Genomic DNA, 27,615 nt, shown 5'->3' with positions numbered 1-27,615 from the left:
GCAGAGACATGAATCGGTTAAAAAAAAAAGTTCTTTCAGTGTTTTGGATTCCTCCAAATCCTCCTTTTGACTTGACCGTCTGACTCCAGTGGATGAAAAATAATAAGAAAAAACAGCACATTGACACACAGTGGGAGAGATTAGGTCTATGTGTTGGGGATGGGATGATCTTCAATGAGCATCTTGTCCCTAACAAACTTTTGGGAGTTTGTTTGCAGTCCCGAAAATGAAGCCCTCTGCAGAAACATCTTATTGCTGTTCCTTCTCCTTCCTTTATATAATCCCAAAGTCTGTAGAGAAGACTAGTGTGATCTCTTGGTCTTGTGATCAATGACCCCAACATCTAAGATAAGTCAGGTCTGCAGAGGAAGCCATAAACAAACAAGATTTGGATGGCTATACGTGTTACTATGTTTAAAGGGTAAAGGTTCCCCTCACTCATGCATGCTAGTCGTTTCCGGCTCTAGGATATACTCTATATATCTATATATAATAGTCTATATATAATGTTCTATATTGTATAGGGAGTGCATGACATCCAAACCACGCAGGGCATCTGCTGCCTCACTCTGTGATTGTCAGATAGTTGAAGAGGAAAAACATCATTTTCAGCTGGCTCAAGGATGGGTGGAGAGAACTTCAGGAACGGTGAGTCTTGCTTCTCTTATGTTTTGGCTGCTGGGTTGCAAATGGAATATTTCAGCATTATTCATTGCTTGAGACTCTTAAAAACAACAGCATGGTTTCATAAATACATACATAAATAAAAACCATCGGGTCCTTAGCCCCAGTTTTGTTGAACTTGCAAGCTAAAGCTCATCTAGAAGGAATGGTGGTGTAGGAGATGACCAGGCTGAGCCTGAGGGAGGGGTCAGACCGTCATAAGTCATGAGTCCTTTCGTGCCCACAAGAGATCTAAGTCCAACCCACCTTGAATTCCTTTCTTAACTCCCGCACATTCCCTTAACGGTCACTTGGCCAGGTTTTTAGCTTGCAATACATCTTTATACCCATTTGAACTGCCTGAATCTCCTGATCTCCCCAGTGCTTGACAGGTGGCCTCAAATAGAAGTATGCATTTCCCCACCCCCCCATTTAAAATGATATCTATCCAGCAACAGCGCCCAAATGACTTATGCAACTGGAGTGGGACAAGGGCTGTACCAACCATGGAGCGAAGGGAGGCAGGAGACTTAAGTTATCATTATGAAAATGCAGCAAATTATATATTATTAATATTATTGCCGAGGGGAGGCGTTTTGAGGGATTTTCCGCCTCTGTTGACACGACAAATTGACTAGCTTGTATATTATATAGAGTATGTATATGTCTCATCCAGGAAAGAGTGGACACCACTGATGAGCGAAATGCTTTGGGCCACGCTTAGACCTCTAAGCGTGCCTCTCCATTGTCTTTTTGTACATGACAAATGAAGTCTTCTGCTCCTTAAATCTCCACAGCTAGATTGGATACAGTAACAAACCCTTCCAGTTCAGGAGTTGATGGCATCAGGAGAGCTTGAATCAAGATCTTCAAACGATAATAGGAACTTCCAGGATAAAAGTTCATTGTCAGAAGACCTTCAACTGAAGCAAAGCTATGATAGAAAATCTCCTAAAAGCCTGAAAGCATTCCCTCAGTATTAGCATAAGAGGATATAGGAATAGGTGGGATGGATGTGATCTTCCCTCAAAGGAAGAGGATGGACACACGGCACTTTGGGGACATTTGTAAGTTTGACTCTTTCCTACGTGGATCCAGAAGATGGCAAGATAAGATGAAGGAAGAAGGAGAACAGGGGGGTAATTAGGGGGGACATCGGTGGAGGGTTGAGGTGTCGAAAAGAGGGTTGTGGATCTCCATTTCTCCACTCTGAAAAGAGAAAAAGACACTAAATTCATCAAAGCGTTCTTTTAAAAAAGGGGAAAATGCAAGATTTGGGTCAATGTCTATTACATTGCCATCTCCATCAGTGGAGAGGCAAACTACAGGTTTGAACACATCCCTTTGAAAGCAGTGAGATCAGCCCAACCTACCTCACAGGGTTGTTGTTATGGGGAAAAGAGGTGGAGGAAGGAGCATTGGGTATGTGCACTGCCTTGAATTAATTATAAAAATAATAAGGGCAGGATAAAAATAAATAATCTTCCCATGGATATCACAATAGCATCTCAAAGGAAAATATTTTAGGTTAACTTTATCTTCCAATGCAGGGAAATTTTTCTTTTCTTTCCTTTTTTCTTTTGCTAATCCTTTTGTAACTCTGACTAACTTCTTTTGCTAATCCTTTTGTAACATTGAACTCTGAACTCTTATCATATGAAACGTATATAACCTGGAGCTCCACAACCTGTGATTCACAGGCAAGATATCCCCAACCTCTCTTCTCCATTCCTTGGGGCCATCCATAATCCAGCTATTGAAACTGATGGCAAACTGTCCAATTATGATGGGGTTTTCCCCCTATTTCAAAAGTAATTAGAAAAACAGATGTGATTTAATGCTTCTATTTTATTAAAAGGGAAAGGGAAAATCTGAAGAGAATCAAACATTGTGTCAGTACTGCTTTCACACATAACAATGCTTCCAACTACCTCAAAGGCTTAAAATATTTTTTACCAAGGTCTGGCTATACCTAGAAAAAGGTTTTCCACCTATACATATTAACTGTTTTGGTATATTCAATTAATTCCTCTAGAACTGTGGCTATCTCTGTATATAGCTATTTACTATTACAATGCTTAAAAGGCAGCACATCTTTATCAGCAAAAATAGGCAGGGGATTTCCCCCTTTTTCCCGCCTTTTTCTTCCATGTGCTCTGTATGCTGTTTAGATTTACTGCGTGATGTTCCTGTGTTCCTGTCTATCTTGCCTGCTGTAAATATAAATGTCAAATGTATCTATTTATATAAAACTACAAATTCATGTTAGGGTCTCCGACTTCATTTGGACACTTGCTGCACAATTCCCTGACAGGATCTTTGTCTGCAGAAATAGGCAGGGAAAGGATGGATGGATGAATCAGAATCAGAACAGCTGGAAAGGGGCCTTGGAGGTCTTCTAGTCCAGCCCCCTGCTTGAGCAGGAGACCCTATACCGTTTCAGACAAGTGACTATCCAGTCTCTTCTTAAAAAACCCCAGTGATGAAGCACCCACAACTTCGGAAGGCTGAATGAAAGGGTGGATGAATGGTGGTTTATAGCCTTGTAACTAGGAATAGTTTCTCGGCTGTTCCTAAGGGTATGCATTGGGGGTAGGGGGAGCTGAGAACTGGAGTGTGTTAAGAAGTCAATGCAAAACATATCCCAACAATCTCAAAGGGAGTATGATAAAGTTAACACATTACTAAAAATTTTTCAAAGAAAAAATTCAGTCCGGTATAATCATTCTCTTGAAAGTCATTCTAGTGCCTGTTAGATGTAAGGCCTCCAGAACAATTTAAAACGTAAAAACTCATTCAAGTAATACCGATCAAATTGCATGAAGGGTAGCCTCAAAAGCGCATCGACTGCTTATTGAGCAATTTGGCTAAGAACTGTCTGCAGAGGTGTGTCTCCACTCCAGTTGTTATTGTTTAGCAGCATACCTGGGGCTTTGTTGCCACCGCTTATCTAGATTATGTAAAATGTGGGCCTTGCTTATTCACTCAGGTAACTAGAATATGTCTTGCTGAACTAAAGCTATTAAAGGGTATAATTTATATATTTACTATCTTTGTATACCCCTTCCCATTATTGCAAATACAGGTAATCCTTGGCTTACAACCACATCTGAGCCCAAAATTTCTGTTGTTAGGTGAATTTTACCCCATTTTACTTCCTTTCTTGATACAGTTGTTAAGTTGTTAAGTGAATCACGGCAGCTATCAAGTGAACAACATGGTTAAGTGGACTTCCCCATTGACTTATCTTACTACTCATAGGAAGTGAAAGAAGCTAACATGCCTGGAAGGATTTTCTGACCAAACCCTTGTAAAATGTCTGGGCGGGGAGACACAACCTTGTTCACTTCACTAATACATTTTACGAACTCATGGAAAGCTCTGGGATTAACAGGCCAATCAACCACAAACCAAAATGCCCTCCACAAGAGTTTTTGTTGATCTTGCTTAAAATGAAAGTGGGCTTTGCAAGCAACTTGGCAGCATTAGATACTGATAGTGGTCTACTGATAGATAGACCACTGGTTATTGTGCGATGATTTCATCTCTCTCTTAGGGCTCTAATATTTTACTTGCTTGGAAGGTGGGATTTTCTAAGGCAGTGGCCCCCAACCTTTTTTGTGCCACGGCCCGGTTCTGGCATCATAAAATGATCCACGGCCTGGTACCAGCATCAGCACGCATGACAAGGCAAGGCGAGCCGAGTGACCGGCCAGCCAGCCGTTCCCCGCTTCTCCCCGCCACTTCCAACTCCTCCTTTGTGCCTTTGTCGATGGGCTTCGCTTCGGGACGGCTTCGGGATGGTCGCTTGGCTCACCTTGCCTTGGGTGCTGAAAGAATCCTTGTGCCTTAGTTTCGTTTGAAGCCGCCCCCTTCGATGAAACTAAGGCGCGAGGATTCCTTCAGGACCCAAATGCCACTTTCCAACCGGAAAAGCTCACCCGGAAGCACTTTCTCGTCAAACAAGATGGCGGCACCCAGCAAACCGGCAGCCCGGTAGAAAACGTTCCACGGACTGGTACTGGTCCCCGGTCCGGTGCTTGGGGACCCCTGTTCTAAGGTGTCAAAATAAACTGGTGTGCATTTTGAGGGGTGATGATTTGCCTCCAGCAGCAAGAGGTTTTTAAGATGGGACATTCCCACAGCCTGTTGGAAATCATCTTTGTTGTTCAGCACAGACTGAATGTACATATCCACAAGAGCCTGATTGGTCTAGAGTAGTGGTGGCTAATCTTTTTGGGCTCCTGTGCCAATAATTGTGCACATGCTTGGCACACTCGCGCTCGTGTGCCAGCACCCTCATGCCCTCTACATATCGTGTGCCAGCACCCTCATGCCCTCTACATATGCATGCGCAATCCCCACCCACCCCCTTACCTGCACTGTGCCTCACAGCTGATTTTCGGCCAGTTTGAGGCCTTTTTAGGCCTCCCAGAGGCTTGAGGAAGGCTTCTGCAGGCCGAAAACTAGGCCCATTTCATCACTTCCGGTATTTCCGGAAAAACAGGAAGTGGCAAAATGGGCCTAGTTTTCGGTCTGCAAAACCTGCAGAAGCCTTCCTCAAGCATCTGGGAGGCCTAGAAAGGCCTCAAACCAGCCGAAAATCAGCTGTGAGGTGCACGCATGTGCAGTGAGGTAAGTTTGCCTGTAGCTCGCGTGCCGGTACAAATGGTTTTGCATGCCATAGGTTTGCCATCATAGGTCTAGAGGTTAAGGATCCAGGCTAGAAAACAGGAGACCATGAGTTCAAGACCCGCCTTAGCCATTAAAGCCAGATGGAAGATCGTGGGGTAGTGACTCTCTCTCTCTCTCTCAGCCCAACAGGGTTGTTGTTGTGGGGAAAAGAGGAGGAGGAAGGTGAGTTAGATATGTTCACCACCTTGCTGTTGTTGTTCTGTTGCTAAGTCGTGTCCGACTCTTTGTGACCCCATAGAATCATAACATGGCAGGCCATCCTGTTCTCCATTGTCTCCTGGAGTTTCCCCAAATTTCACTGTCTAACTATCCCATCCTCTGCCATCCCCTGCTCCTTTTGCCTTCAATCTTTCCCAACATCAGGGTTTTTCTCTTGAGTCCTCTCGTCTCATTAAGTGGCCAAAATATTTCACTCAACTCACTGCCTTGAGTTATTTCTAAAAATAATAAAGGCAGGATACCAATACAGGTAGTCCTTGACTTACCACTTACAACTGAGCCCAACATTTCTTTTGCTAAATGAGACATTTGTTAAGTGAGCTTTGCCCCATTTTACGACCTTCCTTGCAGCATTTCTTAAATGAATCGCTGCAATGATTAATTTAGGAAAAAGTTCATTAAGTGAATCCAGCTTCCTCATTGAGTTTGCTTGTCCGAAGGTCGTAAAAAGGGATCACCTGACCCCACGATCCTTCAATCATCATAAACACGAGCCTGTTGCCAAGCGCCTGAATTTGGATCACAGGACCATAGGGATGCTGCAGTGGTCGTAAGTGTGAAACGCATTCATAAGTCACTTTTTTTCAGTGAGCTGTGGTAATTTTGAACCGTCACTACACGAACTGTTATAAGTCAAGGACTAGCTGTACATACATACATACATATATCCATACATACATACCGGAGCCAATCCAGGACATTCATATACAGTGTAGTCTCCACTTTCACTCTCTGATTCTGTAGGGTTCTGCTCCACTGTTTTGGGAGATTGTCTCCTGGGGAGAAGGACACAAGATAAAGTGATGGAATGTTAAAGAGATACAGAGTCACACAACAGATAATCAGAGTTGGAAGGGACCTTGTAGGTCATCTAGTCCAACCCCCCGCCCAAGGGAGAGACCCTACAACATTTCTGATAAATGGCAGTCCAATCTCTTCTTGAAGGTCTCAAGTGATGGTGCTCCCACAACTTCCGAGGGCAAAGCTGTTCCATTGGTTGATTGTTCTCACTGTCAGAAAGTTTCTCCTTATTTCCAGATTGAATCTCTCCTTGTTCAGTTTCCATCCATTATTCCTTATCTGGCCTTGGGGTGCCTTGGAAAATAGCTTGACCCCTTCCTCTCTGTGACAGCCCTTCAAATATTGGAAGACTGCTATCATGTCTCCCCTGGTTCTTCTCTTCACAAGACTAGCCATGTCTTCATCTATTAGCTTCATCAGGTAGACCAGACTAAGTAGTCAATTTCACAGGAAGGCTGAAGCTCTTTTTATTGAGATCAACCACAGTGACAGAATCTTGCAAGTCTGGTTGGGATGAAGCTCCTCCTGCTTCTTGTACTCCAGTGAATTAGGGTGTGTGTGTGTGTCTGTCTGTCTGTCTCTGTCTGTCTGAGGTACTTCCAAATGTTGCCTTGTTGTTCTGGATTTAAAAGTGTTTCAGCTCCTTTGGCCTAGGTTCCTGTCTATCTGTCAGCCTTGCCAGGTCAACACATTAGATGAGCAAAATCTACCTTGTGGTAACCTACGTTTGACAGAGTCTTGCCAGTGTGAAAGTACAAACACCCCACTGCCAATTTTAACTCCTTGATTCGCTCAAGTGAGTCTTTCCTAAGTGTCTTTCTCTGACTGTGAAGCCACTGGCGGCTCCTCCCTTTCTTATCTGATTGTTTCCCGTCCACAGATTCCATTACAATAGCTCAAACAAGGCCACCTTCCTTATTGTCTACACCAGTGATGGCTAACCTATGACACGCGTGTCACTCGTGACACGCCGAGGCACTTTGACTGACACGCCTGTTGGTGTGGGGAAAACCTGCACATTTAGAGGCTGCCTGTGCTCTGCTCCAATCCCTGCTCCCTGCTTGTTGCGTGGAGGCGTGGTGTCACCGCTACCGCGAGATCTTTGCAGCAGAGAACGAGTTTTAACCTCCATAAACTGAGGTTTGTCAGTTTCATTACCCCAGGAACGCTACAGGAGGAAAGGAGATCCATGAGGTTCACAGTCCTGTAAGATGGCCTTCCGATCCCCACATCCTGCACCTGCAGCCCTGAGATCAGGGAGACGAGTTTCACAGCCCTGTGTGATCACCCCAGCCCAGTCCGTCATAAACATCGCAGGAGGACTGCACCACAACAACCAGACACAGTGCTCACGATAAGCAGCATCGGGTGGCTGTCCTGTAAGTGCAATTAGTACTAAAATCTGCATTTCTGTCTTTGTGGCTCTCCCTTCTCCTCTCCCACTGTAAAATGCTTGGATGTCTAGTCTGCAGCATTCAGCCCCTCTCCAGCTCCTCTAAGCTTTAATTGCCTCCATAGCACCTCTTGCAGTTCTTGCTTCTCACCATCCTCACAGAGCACCATGCAAACCCTCAAAAAAAAATCTCCAAAACTTTTAGCTTTTTGAACTAATAAATATAATAAATATATTAAAAATATAACTCTTCCTTTATTAGGGCTGCAAATATTACCAAATTATTGATATTTCTTGAAGTGACACACGACCCGAGGAAGGCTACATTTTTCCCCAATTTTCGACACACCAAGCTGAAAAGGTTAGCCATCACTGGTCTACACCCTGCCTTAACTGGAGTTAGAATCCCCTAGTTCCATCATCCCCAGATAGCAGGGAAATATAGAGGAAATATAAGTGTGGGAGACACTAAGCAATTAGACTACTTAGCCTCAATCTCCCCAAACATAGTACAGGTAGTCCTCGACTTACAACATTTCATTTAGTGATGGTTTGAAGTTATGATGACACTGAAAAAAGTGACATGACAGTTTCTCACATGACCATTGCAGCATCTGCATGGTCATGCGATCAAAATTTGGATGCTTGAAAAGTAGCTCATATAATGTCTCAGATAGGAACAGAAATTTGGGGCTCATTTATGGTCGTAAGTCGAGGACTACCTGCATAGGGGTCTGGCCATTTGTGCACGAGAGCAGGAGCTGATTCAAGTAAAATCACTTTTTAATATATAAACATTGATTAGAAAGCGGTATAACAAAGAAGTTCCTACTACGAATATGTTGTTTCAATTGTTTTTTGGAAAAAAACTGTTCTAATTTATGCTGGTTTTAATTTTTTTCACTTTCTTAAACATTTCAAATTTTAAACAAATGTATAAATTTCAAATCATGTGATTAAGTATTGCACACTGGATACATACTACTCCAGGTCAAAGACGGCTAATGATAACAGGGTAGGGAGTGAACATACTTTCTGTGACAAGGAAAAAGCATGCTTGAGTGTGTTTTTTTTAACATCTTATCTTTGGTGTGCGTGTAATTTGTGTGTGATGGAGTGTGCACTGTTGTGCAAACACATGTAATATTTTCCCGCCTATGGTTTGACAGTCACTTTAGATAAAGCAGCCTATAAAGTAAGTAAGTAAATAACTAAGTGAATCCTATCAGAAATAGTGAATTCCTTCTGAAGTTAAGTGTCTCCTGAAATGATGATGTGTTTGTCTGCTCAGCGTTGGGAGATCTTTTCTGTGACAAGGAGGAAATGATGCTTGAGTGTTTTTAAATATCTTCGGTGTGCGTGGAGATTTGTGTGTGACGGAGTGTGCACCATTGTGCAAACACATGTTGTAATATTTTCCCACCTATGGTTTGACAGTCGCTTTGGATAGAACTACCTATAAAGTCAGTCAGTCAGTCAGTCAGTCCTATTAGAAGTAGTGAATTTTTCCTGAGGTTAAGTGTCTCCTAAGTGATCATGTGTTTGTCTGCTCAGCAAGGAATCTCTTTCCCAGCTCTGGAATCAAATCTTTTAAAGATATCACCAACCTAGAGATCTTTTCTCTTGAGGTAAGAGAGAGATCAAAGTTCATCTCTCCCTTGTCCTCCCCCGAGCAGCCACGGTCTTTCAAATTCTGGGACTTGCTCCGTTTCTCGCAGCTCTTCCACTCCCTCCCACCTCCAGGGAAAGTTCTAGAAAAGAACACTTACTCCTCACCAGTAAGAAGTTTCTTCCGATGCTGATAGTGGTGAACTTGACAAGACTGTGCTAGCCTGGAATCCATATACTGAGAAAAATGAACAGGAGGTGATTAAGGAGACCCTCATGAGATCAGGCAGAGCATCTAGTCAAGCATCCACCACCAACCCAATGTCTTTTTTGAAAGCCCACGAGCAAGACAATTATTATGGAATGTTGTCTGGATTCCCAGGAGGGAGGGAGGTACATGCCAGAGTAACAATCAACAGACAAAACAATTTAAAATAGCCTGTGATGGAGAAAAGGGGTGAAAGCCGCTCCTCTTTTACTGTTCCTGGAATATATGTCTTGGGGTGCAAGTAGTTGGCAAGATTTCTGTCTATGGGTGAGGAACAATAAAGAAAAAAATGTTTAGAAGAGGCTTAATATGTCTTCCCTGATTTTTGGAGCCTGTAGGCAATAATACCAATTCAACCTAATGTCAGGATTACTTCAACCGATTCTACTTCATGCTAAAACATATCCCGGGGGTGTGGGGGGAGAACTTTCTGGCTTATGCCCTCTTCTCGCATGCTCCAGTATGAATGCAAAAGGGAAGAGGTCATAAACGCCATCATCCCTCCTACTCAAATAGCTGCTGACCAGATGACAACGCCGTGATCGGCAAGACCAACCCGCAGACGACTTAAGCAAGAAATTAAAAACCGAACTGCTAGCAGACCGTTGGTTCCGGGACAATCAACACATCTTAACAAAAAGACATGACCTAGCGTGGAAAGGGACAAAATTCTACATCCCAGAATCCCTATACACTCTGGTCCTTCAGAGGAGCCACAAATTGGCAGAATACTTCGGAGACAATATTTTATGAGTTGACACCTAACTCTGATCTCTGGGACATTATCCAACTGTCATGACCACTAGAATATTTTCTGGAAAATTTGATTTTGGGTTTTATTGATTAGATAGATTTGTTGTTACAGAAATGGCTAGTTTCTATTATTGTGAAAAAGTAAAAAGTTGAGGGTAGATCTTTAATGCCTTATTTTACTGTACCAAATGAGTCAAAAGTCTTTTTTTTTTCTTTTTCCCTTACTTTGCCCCACTATCCACTTCCCTTTTTTCGTTCCTAATTTCCCTAATAGTTGCTTTTCTATTCTTTTTGTATGTCATATTATAAATTAATAAAACTATGAGAAAGCAATGACTACTAGAATATCCTCCTCCTCTTCCTCCTCCTCCTCCTCCTCCCCATTTTATTGAATACGATTTACTAAGCCCCATTTGGTTGAGTTCATACGATACAACATGAACTATGATTTCCAGACCATAAAGGCTGGCTTCACACAACATGCTACAGTTTAACAGGTCCTAGAAGCGAGGTCTTCATCTTTCATTAACAAATTCCATTTTGCAAAGCCAACATACTGCACTGGGTTGATGGTATCGGTACTGGTTCCCTCGAGTAGCTGTGTATGCCATCTTTTGGGCCAAACGCACTTCTTTCTGAAGCCTGCAAATTAATCATAGATGTTTTGAGTGAAATACAGCAGCAGCAACAAAAAATATGAATAACTCCAGTGCATTGTTCTCATTTTCCTGATTCATACATCATTAAATCTGCAGCCCAGTTCACCCTCAACAATGGGGAAAACAAGGAACGAAGGAATTTACTAAGCATGGGCAGAGTTTCTCCCACGTCAAACATGAGAATAATGATTGTTATAATAATGGAAAAACAATATATGAAAAGGGGGAAGATCAGATTCATACCTGTACCAGCAAATGGCTGCAACCACCAATCCAGAGACTCCTGTCACTGTGCACATGACCACAAGAGCTGAAAGGAACACAATTAACTCTTTTGAGTGTTGGACCCGCAAGGATACGACAAAATACTACTTTGCTAGCTTTGCAAACATGAACATTTCACCATTCAGCTCTTCTCGTTTCCCCCCCATCTTTTCTGATTCCTTAAAGAAGACTAAACTAATGCCAACAGGTGCAAAAAGCAGCTTTAGAATTGACAATGAAGTCACCAAAGTGCTAGATAGCTTCTGCCATTCAGGATCAACCATCCATGGTAAACAAGCAGTCAAGAAATCTACTGCAGGCTAGCAGCTGATAGAGCAGCCATGAAGGCCCTGGAAATGATCCTTAAACGTCGTGATGTGTCCCTACCTACAGGGATGAACAAACCATGGTATTAATAGAATAACAATTGGAAGGGGCCTTGGAGGTCTTCCAACCAGGGTTCTCCAACCTTCGCAACTTTAACTTGTGGACTTCCCCAGAATTCCTCGGCCAGCTTTGCTGACAGCCTTCCTCCATTTTGCTGCCTTCCTGGGCCCCAGGGAAGCTTCCTGGGAGCAAAAACGCCCCCACTAGAGGCTCCCCTGAGGCCAGAAGGCCCAAAAATGGGGTGGGGGTGGTGCTGCCCCCCAAAAGCCACACCCACCCAATCACATGACCATGGCCACCTAGCCATGCCCACGCCCACAGAATCAATAGTAAAAAAAATTTGAATTCCATCACTGATCTGGACCACACGTTAAGATCTAGTTAAGTTGATTTATTACTCATGCCTATATATAAGGATCTAGTCAATTAATGGTCAGCACTAAACTGGTGCTAGGTAAGAGATAACAGAATTCAAGATGGGTTAAACCTAGCAATAGCAATAGCACTTAGGCTTATATACTGCTTCACAGTCCTTTACAGTCCTCTCTAAGCGGTTTACAGAGTCAGCCTATTGCCCCCACAACAATCTGGGTCCTCATTTTATTGACCTTGGAAGGATGGAAGGCTGAGTCTCAACCTTGAGCTAGTGAGAATTGAACTGCCAAACTGCAGGCAGCTGGCAGGCAGCAGAGGGTAGCCCGCAGCACTGCATTCTAACCACTGCGCCACCGTGGCTCTCCTTAGACTGCTTACGGGAATGTAATAAGTCTTGGCTGATTACTGTTTTGACTCCACCACCACCACCACCCAGACTCTGCCTGTTCTTTTCCTATGGTCAATCAGTCAGTCTACTCACTAAGCGTCACAGCTTTATTCATGTTAGTAACTGGAGGACGCGACCTCTGCTTGAAGTCCACTCTCACTCTCCTTGGTGGTGTGGTGGCTGAAATTGGAGTGATTTCATGTGACTGAGAGGAAACTGGAGAAGTGTTCCCAGAATAGGAGACACTTGTTGGCTGAGAAGTTGGGAAGTCAGTCTGAGAGCTGGATGGTTCAAATACCTCAGTAATGCCTGTAAAATAAAATAAAAACACATTAATTTTAAAGAATGCCTTTTTTTTTTCTGCCTGCTTTCTATTCGGTGCTGTTTAGTTAGTACCAGATCCTGCAAATTTCTCTGAGGGACAAGTCTTTGCAATAGTTTCATTAATCCAGCAGCAGAACTAAGCCTAAAATTTGGCAATAAGCCAGAGGTGGTATTCAGCAGGTTCTGACTAGTTCTGGAGAACCGGTAGTGGAAATTTTGAGTAGTTCGGAGAACCGGCAAATCCCATCTCTGACTGGAGGACATTTTATAGTATCCTTTCCCTGCCACGTCTACCAAGCCACGCGCACAGAACTGGCAGTAAACAAAATTGAACCCCACCACTGCATTAAGCCATTCTAAACATTTTGGAAATTCAGTCCAGTTAGCAATGTTGCTCAGAGATGATAAAGAACTGCCAAGTGTGACATTCTGTCTTTAGTCTATGAGCCAATTTTACTCTAGGCAAGAAAAATAATAAAAATAATACACATCCCCATCCATTCAGTTGTTTTCCTCCAGATATACAATAGTAGTGGGATTGCCTGGTGTCTAACTTTCTATTCCTATTTGGCTGTTCTCTCTCTCTCTCTCTCTCTTTCTCCCTCCCTCCCTCAGTCCGTCCATCTATCTTGGAAGAACTAAAGGCCACTTCCTTCAGGGTTGTTTATGCAAACTCTCAGGTACTGTTTTCTGTGGGTTTGGAACAGGATTTCTCAACCTTAGCAAATTTAAAATGGGTAGACTTCAGTTCTAAGGAATTCTGGGAGTTGAAGTCCACTCATTTTAAAATCACTAACTTTAAGAAACATTGCTGTGGAAAATGCTGTGCCTTTTGATCGAGAGAGAATGTAAATTCTTGCCTGTAGCTAGTATGCTTTTCCCTCTTCCTTATTGTCCCTGCCTTTTATCCTTTTGTCATTATTATTATTATTAGTTAATCTTTAGTGAGATTCACAGCCTTTGGGGCTGGTTGGTAACTTAACAGCTCAAGTCCTAACCAAGCACATAGGAACTGTTAAGATAGCGTCGGAGGATATAAGCTGTCCCAAGTAGGGTGTTTTTTTTGTAAAATCAGGCTATTCAAGTCTGATAAATTCAGGATTTCCAAATAGCGAGGCAGCCCTTTAGGAATTGCTCCAAGGGCTCCAATTACAATTGGGATAACACACAATTTCTTTTTCCAGCAACTTTTTCCAGAGTCGCTCAACTTCAATTTGTAAGTCCCGATACTTTGCGTGTCTACAATTCGTGCATCATCAGGTGTTGCAATGTTAACGAACCATATCCTTTTCTACTCAACTATTGTTATGTCAGGCATGTTGTGGGCCAAATGCCTGCCCGTCTGAATTCTGAAGTCCCACAAGATCTTGACTTTTTCATTCTCCAGAACCTTCTCAACCTGATGTTCCCAGTAGTTGTTACTATACTCAAATCCAAACTTTTGGCATAGTTTCCAGTGAATGATTTTAGCAACTCGGTTATGGCGTTCTAAGTAGTCAGTTTGTGAAATTTTGCTGCATCCACTGATTAAATGGTCACCTATTTCATCTTTCTCATTTACAGAGGTGGCATTTGCTGTTGGTGGTGTCATGCTGAATCTTTGCCTTCATGCAATTTGTGGCTAAGGCTTGTTCTTGAGCAGCACCCAAAAAGCCTTCAGTTTCTTTTTTCAGTATTCCTGATTTTAGCCAATTCCAAGTAAGCTTTTGGTCAGCTTTGCCTTCCATACTTTTCAGGTATTGGCCATGCATAGCTTTGCTTTTCCATTTTTCAATTCGCTTCTCAAATACTTCTATTATTATTATTATTATTATTATTATTATTATTATTATTATTATTATTATTGTTGTTGTTGTTGTTGTTGTTGTTGTTGTTGTTGTTGTTGTTATTTTACATTTGTTGCTGTTTAATCAATAAGCCTAAGGAATACTGAACTGAACAGGTTGTATGCTTGTTCTCATCTGGATGCGGGGAGTGACTGGGAGAATGCTGGATGCAATTTGGACTGGAAATGATCTCATTTTCCAACACAGCTAAGAGATAAAAATAGATAGTGGATAAAATCATAACACATATTCAAACTTACCCAGGCAGTACAAATGTCAAAGAGCAGGGAAATCAAATATATATAGAGAGAGTGGAATGCTTTAGAGAGTGGGTGGAATGCTTTGCACCAAATTTTATTGGAAAATAGACATTGCCAAGTAGTTTGAGGTATGGGGTAAAACACAATCCAAATTCTATGCCAAAGTTTCCATGACAGTGGCACTCAGAAGGTGCCACATGACCCAACAATCTCTTGAAACATGAATCATTCCAAGGCATGTCGTTATTATGCAAATACTCAGAAAAGAATGCAAAGTGGACTCTAATCTTATACATGTATCCTTGACCACAAATGACCACAATTGAGCACAAAATTTCTGTTGCTAATCAAGACATTTGCCCTTGTCTTGCCGCAGTTGCTAAGTAAATCACTGTTGTTGTTAAGTTAATAACCACAGTTGTTAAGTGTGTTAAGTGAATCTGGCCTTCCCATTGACTTTGTTGGTTGAAAGCTGGCTTGAGAAGATTGCAAATGCTAACCATATCACCCTGGGACATTGCAACCATCACAAATGCATACCAGTTGCCAAGTGTGTAAATTTTGATGACATGACTATGTGGAAGCTGCAACAGTTGTAAGTGTGAAAAAATGGGCATAAGTCACTTTTTCCAGTGCCAGTGTAACTTCAAACGGTCACTAAAGGAATGGTTGTATGTGAAGAACTATCTGTATACAGACACTTGCCCTGCCAGGATTAGGGGGCGTGCAGTGGTGGGATTCAAATTTTTTTACTACTGGTTCTGTAGTTGTGGCTTGATGGGCGTGGTTTGGTGGACGTGGTTTGGTGGGTGTGGCTTGGTGGACGTGGCGTGGTTTGGTGGATATGGCTTGGTGGGCGTGGCAGGGGAAGGATACTGCAAAATCCCCATTCCTTCCCCGCCTCACTAACCTGCTTTCCAGCTCCGTTCTCCTGTGCAGGGCAATAAAAGAAGTCCCAGCCAATCAGCTGGGACTCGGGAGGCAGAGAATAGATGGGGGCGGGGCCAGTCAGAGGTGGGATTTGCTGGTTCTCCCAACTACTCAAAATGTCCGCTACTGGTTCTCCAGAACCGGTCAGAACCTGCTGAATATCACCTCTGGGTGCGTCTGCGTGTGTGTGTGATTTTCTCCTTGGGAGCTCCTTCATTAATCTGCTTGATTGTTTGACATTATTAAAGAGAATTAGGTCCCTGGTGTTGTTACTTGCGTTAGATAAGGAAATAGTATAAAATCTGGAAACACGCCAAATAATTTGTTCCCTTTTGTGGAAAGAAACAAGAGTTGGTGCGTTTACATACCAGGTACGGTGGTCTCTATGGTGGACAGCTGCAATGCCTTTTCATGCTTAGCCAAAAGGTAACGCAAAAGGCCCGGCAAATCTTTAGGTCTCTTCTGAGTTTTGAGTTTGCTTTCTGAAAGAGAGGAAATGGAGAAGGGAAGTGAAGCCACTAAACACACACGTATACTACACTAACACTGGCAAGACAAAGGTTTAATATTTGACATTCAGAATCATGTTGATGTTGAGACTCTGGAAAAAGTGCAAAGTAGAGCAGGGGTGGGATTCAAATTTTTTAACAACCGGTTCTGTGGCTGTGGCTTAGGTGATGGGCATGGCTTGGTGGTCATGTGACTGGGTGGACATGGCTTGGTGGTCATGTTATTGGCTGGGCATGCCAACTCAATATCACTCACATTGAGGCAGGCATCTCCTCTCCTGGCCTCTCATGACTGTGGGGATGCTGCAACAGTCATAAGTGCAAAAAATGGTCATAAGTCACTTTCTTCAGTGCCATTGTACCTTTGAATGGTCACTCCACACAAGCAAAGTACCAGCAAAGGAGGGGAAAAAAACTCCAGAGAAGTTCCTGAGACAGGAAGTCTAGTCCTGCCAAGAATGTAATAAGGGTTAATGGAGAGGCAGTTTCTGTAAGCAACATCAGAATGTTTCCTTCCTGCCTTCCTTACAGGATTAGGCCAGTAATTTCTTCTAACAACGGGTTCTTCTAACTCCTTAGAATGTTAACAACTGGTTCTAGCGAATAGGTGTGAACTGGTAGAATCCCACCCTTGAAGTAGAGCGACAAAGATGATTAGAGGGCTGGAAGCTAAAACATATGAAGAGCGGTTGCAGGAATTGGGGTTGTCTAGTCTAGTCAAAAAGGACTAGGGCAGTGGTGGCAAACCTTTTTCGGCTCCCGTGCCGATAATTGCACGTGCGCAGAAGATAATGCGTGTTGAGCCCCCCACACCCTCTGCACATGCGTGTGCGATGCGCCCGGCTGCAAACCACACACCTGCGCCTATACACATGATCCCTCTGCTGCGCGCCATGCGTCTGTGCATGCGCAAGCGATCACCCCCCACGTGTTGTGCATCTTAGTGCATGCACGCTTTATCCCTCCGTACACCGCACATCTCTGTGCATGCAAGCCCCCCACCCACGCTGCACGTCTCTGCGCCTGTGCATGTGTTTCCCACGCACCTCCCCAGTGATGCATGCCAGATACCGACAATCAGCTGTCAAGCGGCGGTGGCGCGCACGCATGTACAGTGGGGCTCTTCCGGGTGACCTCTCGTGTGCCAGCAGAAGTGGCTCAGCGTGCCACTTCCGGCACATGGGCCATAGGTTCACCAACACAGGACTAGGGTGACATGATAGCAGTGTTCCAGGATTTGAAGGGCTGCCACAAAGAAGAGCGAGTCAAGCTATTCTCCAAAGCCCCAGAAGGCAAGACAAGAATCAACAGATGGAACCTAATCAAGGGGAGAAGCAACCTAGAATGAAGGAGAATATTCATGACAGTTAGAACAATCAACCAATGGAACTGCTTGCCTTCAGGGGTTGTGGCTGCTCCATCACTGGAGGCTTCTAAGAAGAGACTGGACGTCCATTTGTCCGAAATGATATAGCACCCAGAAGAGCAACTAAGATGCCTGGAGACTAAAACATATGAAGAACAGTTGCAGCAATTGGGCATGGCCAATCTAGAGAAAAGAAGGACTAGGGGGGAACGTGACATCAGTGTTTCAGTTATTTTAGAGGCTGCCACAAAGAAGAGGGGATTGAATTATTTTCCAAAGAACCAGAGGGCCAGACAAGAAACAATGGATGGAAACTAATCAAGGAGAGGAGCAACCTGGAATTACGGAGAAACTATCTATCAGTGAGAACCATTAAGTAGTGGAACAGTTTGCTGTAAGAAGTTGTGGGGGCTCCAATCGCTGGAGGTTTTTAAGAAGAGACCGGACAACCATTTGACTGAAACGGTATAGGGCTGTGATGGTGAACCTATACCGTGAGTGCTGAAAGTGGCACGCAAAGCTATCTCTCCGGGCATGCCAGCCATTGCGCATTGCTCTTCTGAGTTTCTAACGTGGATGCGCTGGTCTTCACATGCATGGGAGCACTGGAAACTGGAAGATCAGCTCCCCAGAGTGCATGCGTGTGCCAGCCAGCTGGTCTTCACGCACACATGGTGGCTGGTGCACATGCGCATGCCAGGAAGCTAAGCTTCCGGTTTCCGGTGCTCTCACAGGTGCTGCTCTTCCGGTTTCTGGCGCACGCATGTGTGCGCACGCACTCCCATTTCAGCACTCGGTGCCGAAAAGGTTAGCCACAACTGGTATAGGATCTCCTGCTTTGAGCAAGGGGTTGGACTAGAACACCTCCAAGGCCCCTTTCAATTAATGACGATGAAGATGGTAACAATTCTTCATCACACTAATTGCTAGCCTGCTGCACTGCTTTGAATCATGATGTTTGCAAAAGGGAGTTAAGTAATAAAACCAGATCTCTACTCAGTTGGGTGTGTAGTCAAGAGGAAATGAAGAGAGGAGCTGAAAGATATGAGAGTCACAAGAAAATGTTACAGTGGAAGGAGTCAGCCTTTACAGGATATTCCCTAACAAGAAGTCTTTGACTCACAATCATAACTGAGCCTGGCAGTTGAATCATGACAGTTGTAAAACCGTTCAACGTGAATTTTACAACCCTTTTTTTTTTCTTTTTGCAGCAGCAGTTGTTAAGCAAAGCCATCGTTTGCTATGGGGCATTTTTTGTGAGAAACCAGAAGTGAATGTTGGTTTACAGAAAAAAAAAACATTGTAAATCACAGTCATGTGACTGTGGGGCATTGCAAACAGCTATAAATGTGGGCCGGTTTCCAAGTACCCAAACTGCAGTCACATGACTCTCGGATTAGGCACTTCAGAACTGAGTTGTAAATAGCTTTTGGATGGTTCATTGTAACTTTGAGTAGTCACTAAGTGACCGGTGATAAATCCAGGACTACCTGTACATTGTGGCTGAAAAATTCTGGAATTTTGTTTGAGCCATGGCAAATCACTGCCTGGTTAAACACAGGGGAACAAAGGCAATAGTTTCGCCAGGATACTGTGTGCCTTTAAATCAAGGGTCTCCTAACTTGACAACTTTAAGATGCAATTTAAATTTATCATGAAAGAAATAGACTAGTATAGCTATTTCAAGCAAAGCAAAAGCAGTATGCTCCATCCCATATTTGGGTAGACCAGGTTGTCTCACTGGAAAAACACTTTTAAGATGCATGGACTTCAACTTCCAGAATTCCTCAGCCAGTTATGCTAGCTTGGGAATGCTGGGAGTTGAAGTCCACAAGTCTTAAAGTCGTCAAGTTTGCAGATCCCTGATTTAAACAATGGGTTCATATATACTGGGTCGAGCAGAAGCAATAGCAGTCAGGATTCCTGCAATTTCCCCAGTTAAATCATGAGTCTCGAGCCAAACTTCCAAAACTAAACAGGATTTATTGGGAGTTAACATGACCTGGGTGTAGCTGACTCTTAGACACATAATTCATTGTCACCCTTGACCTTGGTTTTCCCCCACCCCTCTGGGTGTATCATAAGTCATATTCTCCAACGAAACACATCCATAGCCAAGAGTCATCAATCATGTTCTCCAATTAGAGTTTTGTTCGGTAAAAACTTCAGTCACCTAGTTACAATCTCTGAAAAACTATGAATGGAATGCACTTCAATTCCAAGCTGCTGCACTCCTCTTTCAAACCCCTTCCCCCCCAGCTTTCTGTTGGCAGCTATAAAATGGCCATAGAAATGTTTTATGAGTTGACAACAGCCATAAGGAACAGGAGGAACAGCTGCAATCAAGACAAGTGTCAGATAAAAGAATCGGAGTCTGGTACAGACCTGTAATGTGAGAAAAAGCTTATCTGACAAAACCCTCCCTAGTTCTTCTGAGGGGAGGAAAGGGTGTAAATGTATTCAGACTTGTAGGATTGTATTACCGTAACCTTATAACATTAGCATTCATAAATTTCCTATTCTGGCCTATCTTGAAGGCACTGTGCACCTAAGTTGAGATGTACCTGCTTCTTGTCAGAAATTTTACCACTAAAAATCTGAACGGAAGTCGAGTGGAACATGATGAAATTTAAGTATAGAAAAAAAAAACCACACACACAAAAATTCAACCACTCATCCTTTTCTTGGGCAGTTAATTTCACCGAGCCCTCTTTTATTAGCTGGTGGAAATAAAATTGCCCATTTTATGATGATGGTGATGAGTTATGACAAGCAATATAAAATCACTTCATAAAAAATAAAGAGGTATGTAGACCCTTCTCCTTCCACCACAAAACAGCCCCCTTTTTATTGGAAGAAAGACAGAAATCAAAGGAAGAGAATACAGAGTTTTCATTTGTTCCTGCTTTGACTCAGGGCTTAGATCAGAGAAAAAAATTAATGTATCCAGTCTTTACAACGTTGGCAGAATTTTCAACTCCTGTTCTCTGATCTTGACCAGTAGCTTCTGACCTTTTAATAATACGCCAATCTCCAAGTGGAGGTATAGAGAGCGTAGTGACAGATTTGCAAGGTCATCACTTGGAGAGAAAATCTCTTTGGGTGTCAGAGTCCTAACCAGCTCTGAACACCACTAGTAGGAGCTCGCTGTGGAACACTTTATAAGCCATGATCAGAGGCAAAGATGGTTGCTGGGAGCATTTTTTTCCAGCCCACTTTGCATACTAATGGCCAAAAACTTCCAACTGTAAACTGTTCACACAGGTATGTTGACCTTCAGCTGTGAAGACAACCATGTAAAAATTGCAAGCCTATTCAGTTTCCCTGCTTTGTTTCTGGATTTTTGACATTAACAAAATAACAGAATTGGAAGGGACCTTGGAGGTCTTCTAGTCCAACCCCCTGCTCTGTCAGGAAACGCTACACCATTTCAGACAAATGTTTGTCCATTTTCTTCTTAACAGCCTCTAATAATGGAGTACCCACAACTTTGGAGGGAAGTCATTCCCCTGATCTTTCAGGAAATGTCTCCTTAGTTCTAGGTTGCTTCTCTCCTTGATTAGTTTCCATCTATTGCTTCTTGTCCTGCCCTCAGGTGCTTTGAAGAATGGTAGCCCTTCAAATATTGGAACACTGCTATCATATCACCCTAGTCTTTCTTTTCATTAGACTAGATGTCCCCAACTCCTGCAACCGTTCTTCGTATGTTTTAGCCTCCGTTCCCCTAATCACCTTTGTTGCTCTTCTCTCTAAAACCTACAGACTGGTTTTGAATGATGTTTTGGAACTGAAACATAGGTGGGGCTGGCTTAGTGACTCTTGATTTTTGTCCACAAACTGTTTTCTCTCTGGCTCCCTCCATGACCCTTTGGGCTAGCCCAGAGGCCCGGGGGCCAGATTCAGCCTGTGGAGTGCTTAGATCTGGCCTGCAAGCCATCCTGGAAACAATGAAGAACCAGCCCACTGTGCCTCTGCCAGGTAAAATGGAGCTTAGTAGGGCTGGATGCGCCCCTCCTGAGATCCATTTTTGCTGGCAGAGGGCTGCAGGAAGCTGTCACAGCTGAAAAGGTTGAGAGCCCGTTTTCAGTGGCAGAGCACTCAGGCCTCCACAAGTGCACCCAATACAAGTGACGTCAAGTTGGCCATGCCCCCTGTTGAGGTAATTCCCTGTTAGGAGAATGAGTACACACAGAGAGACGTAGTGAGAGTGGTGAGGAATAACACACAACCAGCACACAGATCCATTGTATAGTAAAATGTAGGTTTTTACTTCTAGTAAACGGTTAAGCAAAGTCCAACAAGCAGTCCAAGTCATACCCGGTTAAAGCAGTCAGTTTTTCAGTCAAGGGATAATCCAAAATCAAAGTCCAGTATCAAAAACAGTTCAGTAATAGACTCACATCAATCCAAGAATAATGACAATCAGCAACAGTCAATAGGGAAATATTCAGGAAACAGTGAACATCAGAACATCTACTAACATCTACTAACTAGCAACTATCAACAACAGGACTAAACAACCCAGGTTTCTGGCTCCACCCCCTCCACCTGGCTCCACTGTTTGAGGAACCACACCCAATTACAATTTTAGCATTCCCTTAAAGAGACAGTATTAAATGTCTATCCTGGTTTATATATTTCCAATCGAACTGTTAGGCGACTATCAATTCCTAACACCCCCCCCCCCCCCAAGATCAAACACAACCCTTATGTGGCCCTCAATGAATTTGAGTTTGACACCCCTGGTCTAGGCCATCTTCCTAAAATATATGATGTCTTTCAAAGGACAAAGGCGAGAAAATAAGGAGAGTTAGGATGTACAGAAGAGATGCAGAGAATGTTGGATGTTTACAGTAAAGAAGAACCACAGTGGCTAAAAATTAAGAGAAATTATTTGTTTTGTTTTGGGCCTTTGAGGGGATTGATTCCTGGCCTTGACAAGTCCCTGTAGTTTTCTTGGCAAGATTTTGGAAATGGTTTGCCATTCCCTTCTTCTTCCACCTAAGGCTGACAGAGAAGGACTGGCTCAAGGTCACTTTCAGTCTTCTGGTTTCTAGCCTGTTGCCTTAACTACTACTCTAAATTAAATCTCCCATTCCTGTTATATATCTATATACCACTAAACTCTCATTGCCATGACCTTTAACATAGCAAAACACGTATTTCACCTCCAGCTTGAGAAAAAATAAAATTCTAGGTTCATTCCGTTTCCGAAAATCTTACTGTTTATTGAATACACTGCATGGTCATGTCAAAGCAAAACTAACTCTGAGATTCCCAGATACCAGTTCATAGAATTAAACAATAATTTCCCCAGCCAAAGCCCCCCAACCTCTCATGTAGCCCATGTAAACAAGTTCACTTTGTTACGGGAACCGTCTGCTTCAACTCCACACCTGCTACAGTGTCCTTGAAAAAGTTTCAGGCTCTCATGGTCTTCAGTGGAATCACAGAGGTTAGGTTAGGTTAGGTTAGGTTAGGTTAGGTTAGGTTAGGTCCCCCTACTTAGTCTAACAGCAAATTGAAATGAAGAGGCGTGTAGCTGTCCAAGTTTCACTCCTGATAGCAACAATTTTTGAACCAGGATACCTCAAACAGAACATCTCCAAAATCCAGGACCCATGACTTCTGGGGAATAATATTTGGGAAATCTGTGGCTGCTTAACTGCTACTGAGCGCTGCTATGCTGCTGCTGCAGTCACATTATCTTCATTTTCTATGCTCTGTGACAGTTTCCCAGCCAGTCTCATAATCCTTTGCTCCCTACCACACCTAGCAGCAGTCACTTACCTACTGGGAAAGGGAAAGAGAGAGCAGGAAACGTGAGGAAAGGGAACTCAATGGAGAAACTGGCAGGAAGTTGAGTTTCAGTCCTGTTCCCACTACTGGTTTGCCTGGGTCATTCTGTTGTTTCTCAGAAGTAATACCTCCAAAATAACGACACAGAATCGAATGCTCTGTTTAGTGGCAAATCTTACTCTCCTGAAATGGCTATGGTAGATACGTAGGAGAACAATCCATGACTCTGGAAGATTTTTACCATCAGAGCTCTTATCCTTCAACATAATTTAAGAGCACCCACACAATTTAATACTGGAATTCCATGATTTAGTGCGGGAGAGATATACTTTCCCATGCTTTTTCCCGATCAGTTTCACTACGATCCCCACAAATGGATTTTAGCATCTCCAGAGAAACCTCATTACTATTTTTTTCTTCCTTTAATGCAGCAGTTGATTGAAAGTTAGGTTCTACTGCTAATCTACGCCCTTTATTAAGCTCCAGGTTGAATGTTCTCTTCACTGTCATGAACCTCTTGGTCAGGTTGCCTTGCTCTTCCCAGTAAAATTTTGGAAAACTCCGTCCCTGCTGACCCTTCGAGCTTTCAAACCCCACAGGACTTACCATGCTTAGAGCCTTTTTTCGGCACACAGTTTCCATTGGCATCCTCTTCGTGACCGGGGAAGCAAGAGCCACAACTTGGTGCCCCATCTGGTCCGCAGCCCATTCGCTGGTGAAGTAGGCAGTTGATCTTGTACCTGGCAGGGCACAGGGGGTCTGCCAAAAAGAGCACACAAAGGAATGGGGAACACTTTGCTTTAAGGATAATGACATTGGTGCCCTCCATTCACTCGTGTCCGAATGTTGGTCAGGGTCTCTCCACAGTTTCCGATCTTGGCCCGCTTTCCTTTTTACTCTGAATTCATCCCAAGATCATTGCTTTCTTCGGTGAATTCCCCTGCATCGCATTGGCCCAAGTAAGCGAGGTGCACTTTCATGGTTTTGCCTTCTAGGGACAAAGCTTTAAGAAAGGAAGGCCAATTCCTTGAAGTTCTCTGTGCTTTGCCAACAAGTTTCACTCTCAGTCCAAAGTACCTCCAACTCCTTCCCCATTTTCAGACATTCGGGAACCCTGACATTTAAGCTTCAAAAATTTTAGCGGTGGGTTCTCTGCCCAGTTGCTGGGTGGGCGTGACCAGGGTGGGAGTGGCCTAATTGGCCTCCTGCACCACGGCTTGGAGGGGGCGTTTTTGCCCTCCTCAGGCTCCGGAGGATTTCCTTGAGCCTCTGAGAGGGCGAAAACAGCCTCCCCGGGCTCCGGAGATCGCTCTGGAAGCCCGGAAACAGACCCATTTCTGGCCGTATTGAACTTCCAGAAGGCATTCCCCCCTGATAAGAGCCACGGTAGCGTAGTGGTTAGAATGCAGTACTGCAGGCTACTTCTGCTGACTGGCCGTTCAAATCTCAACCTGCACAAACCAGGTGGATTCAGCCTTCCGCCTTCCAAGGTCTTTCAAATGAGGACCCAGATTGTTGAGGGCAAATATGTTGATAGAAGGCTGTAAAGAACTGTGAAGCAGTATATACGTCTAAGTGCTATTGCTATTCCCTGTGACACCATATAGAAGTGGAAGGATCAGGATAGGAAGACTTATTTAGACTTATTTAGAATAGCAGAGTTGGAAGGGACCTTGGAGGTCTTCTAGTCCAACCCCCTGCTCAAGCAGGAGACCTTACACCATTTCTGACAAGTGGCCGTCCAGTCTCTTCTTAAAAGCCACCTGTGGTGAAGCCCCCACAACTTCCGAAGGCAAAGCTGTTCCATGGGTTGATTGTTCTCACTGTCTGAAAATGTCTCCATATCTCCAGGTTAAATCCCTCCTTGTTCAGTTTCCATCCACTATTCCTTGTCTGACCTTCAGGTCTTTGGGAAATAGCTTGACCCCTTCCTCTCTGTGGCAGCCCCTCAAATATTGGAGCTCCCTGGGTTGACCAAACAAGGTTAGACGACATGTGGAAACAGTGTCAAGAGAAAATAAACAATTGCATTATCTTGAATCATGCTATGCGTGACAAGGCAAAGCTTTTCCTCAGACCCCGGGAGAATAAATTACTTGTACTGGATAATCCTACCAGGAGAAAAGACGTTCCAGAATTTGAATGTTTGAAAGATCAAATCTTGGCATCCCACCCGTCTCACCTCTGAAAGGTCAGATTCCCCACCTTTCTCACCTCCACGACAGGTACACCGTTACTACCAGCTTTTTATGAAATATTGTAGAATCAGGGACTAAGATGAGAGGCTCAAGCTATTTTCCAAAGCACTAAAAGGCAAGGCAAGGCAAGAAACAATGGATGGAAACCAACCGAGGAAAGAAGTAACCGAGAATTAAGAAGAAATTTCCTAACAGTGAGAGCCATCAACCAATGGAACATCTGGCGTTCAGATATTCTGTGTGCACCATCACCGGAGGCTTTTAAAAAGAGACTGGACAACCTTCCTTCTGAAATGGTATAGGGTCTTGTGTTTGAGCAGGGGGTTGGACTAGAAGACCTCCAAGGTCCCTTCCAGCTCTATTATTCTACATTTTCAATGTTCTATGACTTCAGTCCCATCCAATCATTGTTTTGAACTGTATCCAAAAAGAGACTGAAGAAACAGAGGGCGCACCATTCTTTTAACAGCGATCCTTTCTGGCTGGATTGATCCCACTAAAAGAAAAAGATAATTTCCCCTAAAAGTCTGCAACAAGAGAGAGAGGCTGATCTATGAGACACCGGCGCTGAATAAGCTGCGGTTTTATTCTTTCCTCTCTCTTCAGGAGCTCCTTTGAAACAAAGATCCCCTTTGAAAAATATATTTGCGTTCCTCTCCATTTAATACTAGTGTATGCACTGATACAGGAGGATCGGTACCATTGATAACTAAACCTTGGAGCATGAGATCAGGATGGGCATGAGATAAGGTTGCTTTCTTCGTTCCATCCCTTTTACAGGGCTGTTGTGGGCTTCCTCAGGCAGAAATAAAACTAGTCCAGCGGCAGCTAGCAGGGCACCCTCGTATAGACATGAGCTGCACCTGTTGAACATCCCCCGATCATCCATGTGTTAAAAAGTACTTCCGTTAAAAAACAAAAACAAAGAGGAAAGTGGCTAGTCCTTACTAATGGGTGAATTTGTGAAGTGGAACAAAGAGCTTTTGGATGGAGAAGGAAGGTGGCATGTAATGGGTGAGTCATGAGCTTTTGTTCTACCACCAAGCCTTGTACCCATTGAATTATAATGATGAAGGTTGGTGAGAAACTTAAGACCTTTGGAAAGGAAAGACTAGCTTCCTCCAGGGCAGAGAATTCTTGAGGGGGAATAAGCAACAATTCAGCTGAGACAAATCTTTGGAGCCAAGACCAATTTCTAGAAACCTATCAAGGACTCCACAATCCAGCCCCGAATCGATTTATCACACACCGCTGAAAGGACAGGGTCCTTGTGGTGTGGACGGAGTGGTGGATTTGAAGAAAGCAACATTAGTTCTCTTAGAAATGAGCTGAATAAGTTCAAGCCAAGCAAGATACAAGGAAGCCTCGGTTTCTTCTTATCCTAGGACCCAACCCAGGTCGAAACTACGGCATTCTGTTTCTCCACCCAACCCAAGTAACCAGCAACCCACCTCCATTTATTCCTTCACTCCAAGGCTTTGCCGTTCTCCCCTTCCTCCATTTATCCTTTCATCCCAAGGCTTTCCCGTTCTCTCTCTTTCGTAGCCTTTCCGCTCCGAGTGGACCATTTCTCTCTCCTTTTGTTACCTCCCCACCCCTTTCCCCCTTCTGCTCTTACATCTCCCTGCTTTCTTCTCCCTTCGGCGGTCACTCCCCTCCCTCTCCTCTTCCCGAATCCCCCAAGTCGCACCCCTTCCCCACCCCACCTCCCCCCACCCACACCCCAAGCAGGCGCCCCCACCCCCCTCACCTGCTTCCCAGTTGGCCCCTGTAGTAGCCAGGATGGCGAAAAATCCCAGCCATCCCGTGGCTTGGCTCAGCATCGTCGCCTTTCAAAGAAATAAATGAATCGGGGGGGGGGTAGGGTGAGTCGTAAGCTGGAGAGCGGGCTGTGCCCCCTTTGCAGCTCTTGGCAGGGAGCCCAATACGA

General features: G+C 43.8%; 1 protein-coding gene across 1 annotated transcript; it reads right to left on the bottom strand.

Moving 5' to 3' along the window:
* Positions 1–744: 744 nt before the first annotated feature.
* LOC113449360 (neural proliferation differentiation and control protein 1-like) lies at positions 745–27,508 on the bottom strand. The gene is made up of 9 exons (XM_026720430.2): positions 27,436–27,508; positions 24,094–24,246; positions 16,182–16,295; positions 12,567–12,782; positions 11,303–11,369; positions 10,958–11,042; positions 9,541–9,617; positions 6,260–6,353; positions 745–1,872 (listed from the first exon to the last, which is right to left on the bottom strand). The coding sequence occupies exons 1-9, from the start codon at positions 27,506–27,508 to the stop codon at positions 1,807–1,809; spliced, it is 945 nt and encodes a 314-aa protein (XP_026576215.1). The 3' UTR covers positions 745–1,806.
* Between the last annotated feature and the right edge of the window lie 107 nt (positions 27,509–27,615).

This window comes from Pseudonaja textilis, chromosome 2, assembly GCF_049901715.1.
Source record: "Pseudonaja textilis isolate UNSWEBS1 chromosome 2, rPseTex1.2, whole genome shotgun sequence".
Classification (NCBI taxonomy): domain Eukaryota; kingdom Metazoa; phylum Chordata; class Lepidosauria; order Squamata; family Elapidae; genus Pseudonaja; species Pseudonaja textilis.
Note: the sequence above shows the minus strand (reverse complement) of the source record. Positions and strands in the feature narration are given on the sequence as shown.

Excerpts from the sequence above, each read along its gene's own strand:
- LOC113449360 (XM_026720430.2), bottom strand. The coding sequence starts at position 27,508 with ATGCTGAGCCAAGCCACGGGATGGCTGGGATTTTTCGCCATCCTGGCT. Across the intron at positions 12,783-16,181 it reads CATAGAGACCACCGTACCTG|GCATTACTGAGGTATTTGAA; the intron begins GTATGTAAACGC and ends TTTATTTTACAG. Across the intron at positions 9,618-10,957 it reads GATACCATCAACCCAGTGCA|TATATGGATTCCAGGCTAGC; the intron begins GTATGTTGGCTT and ends CATTTTTCTCAG.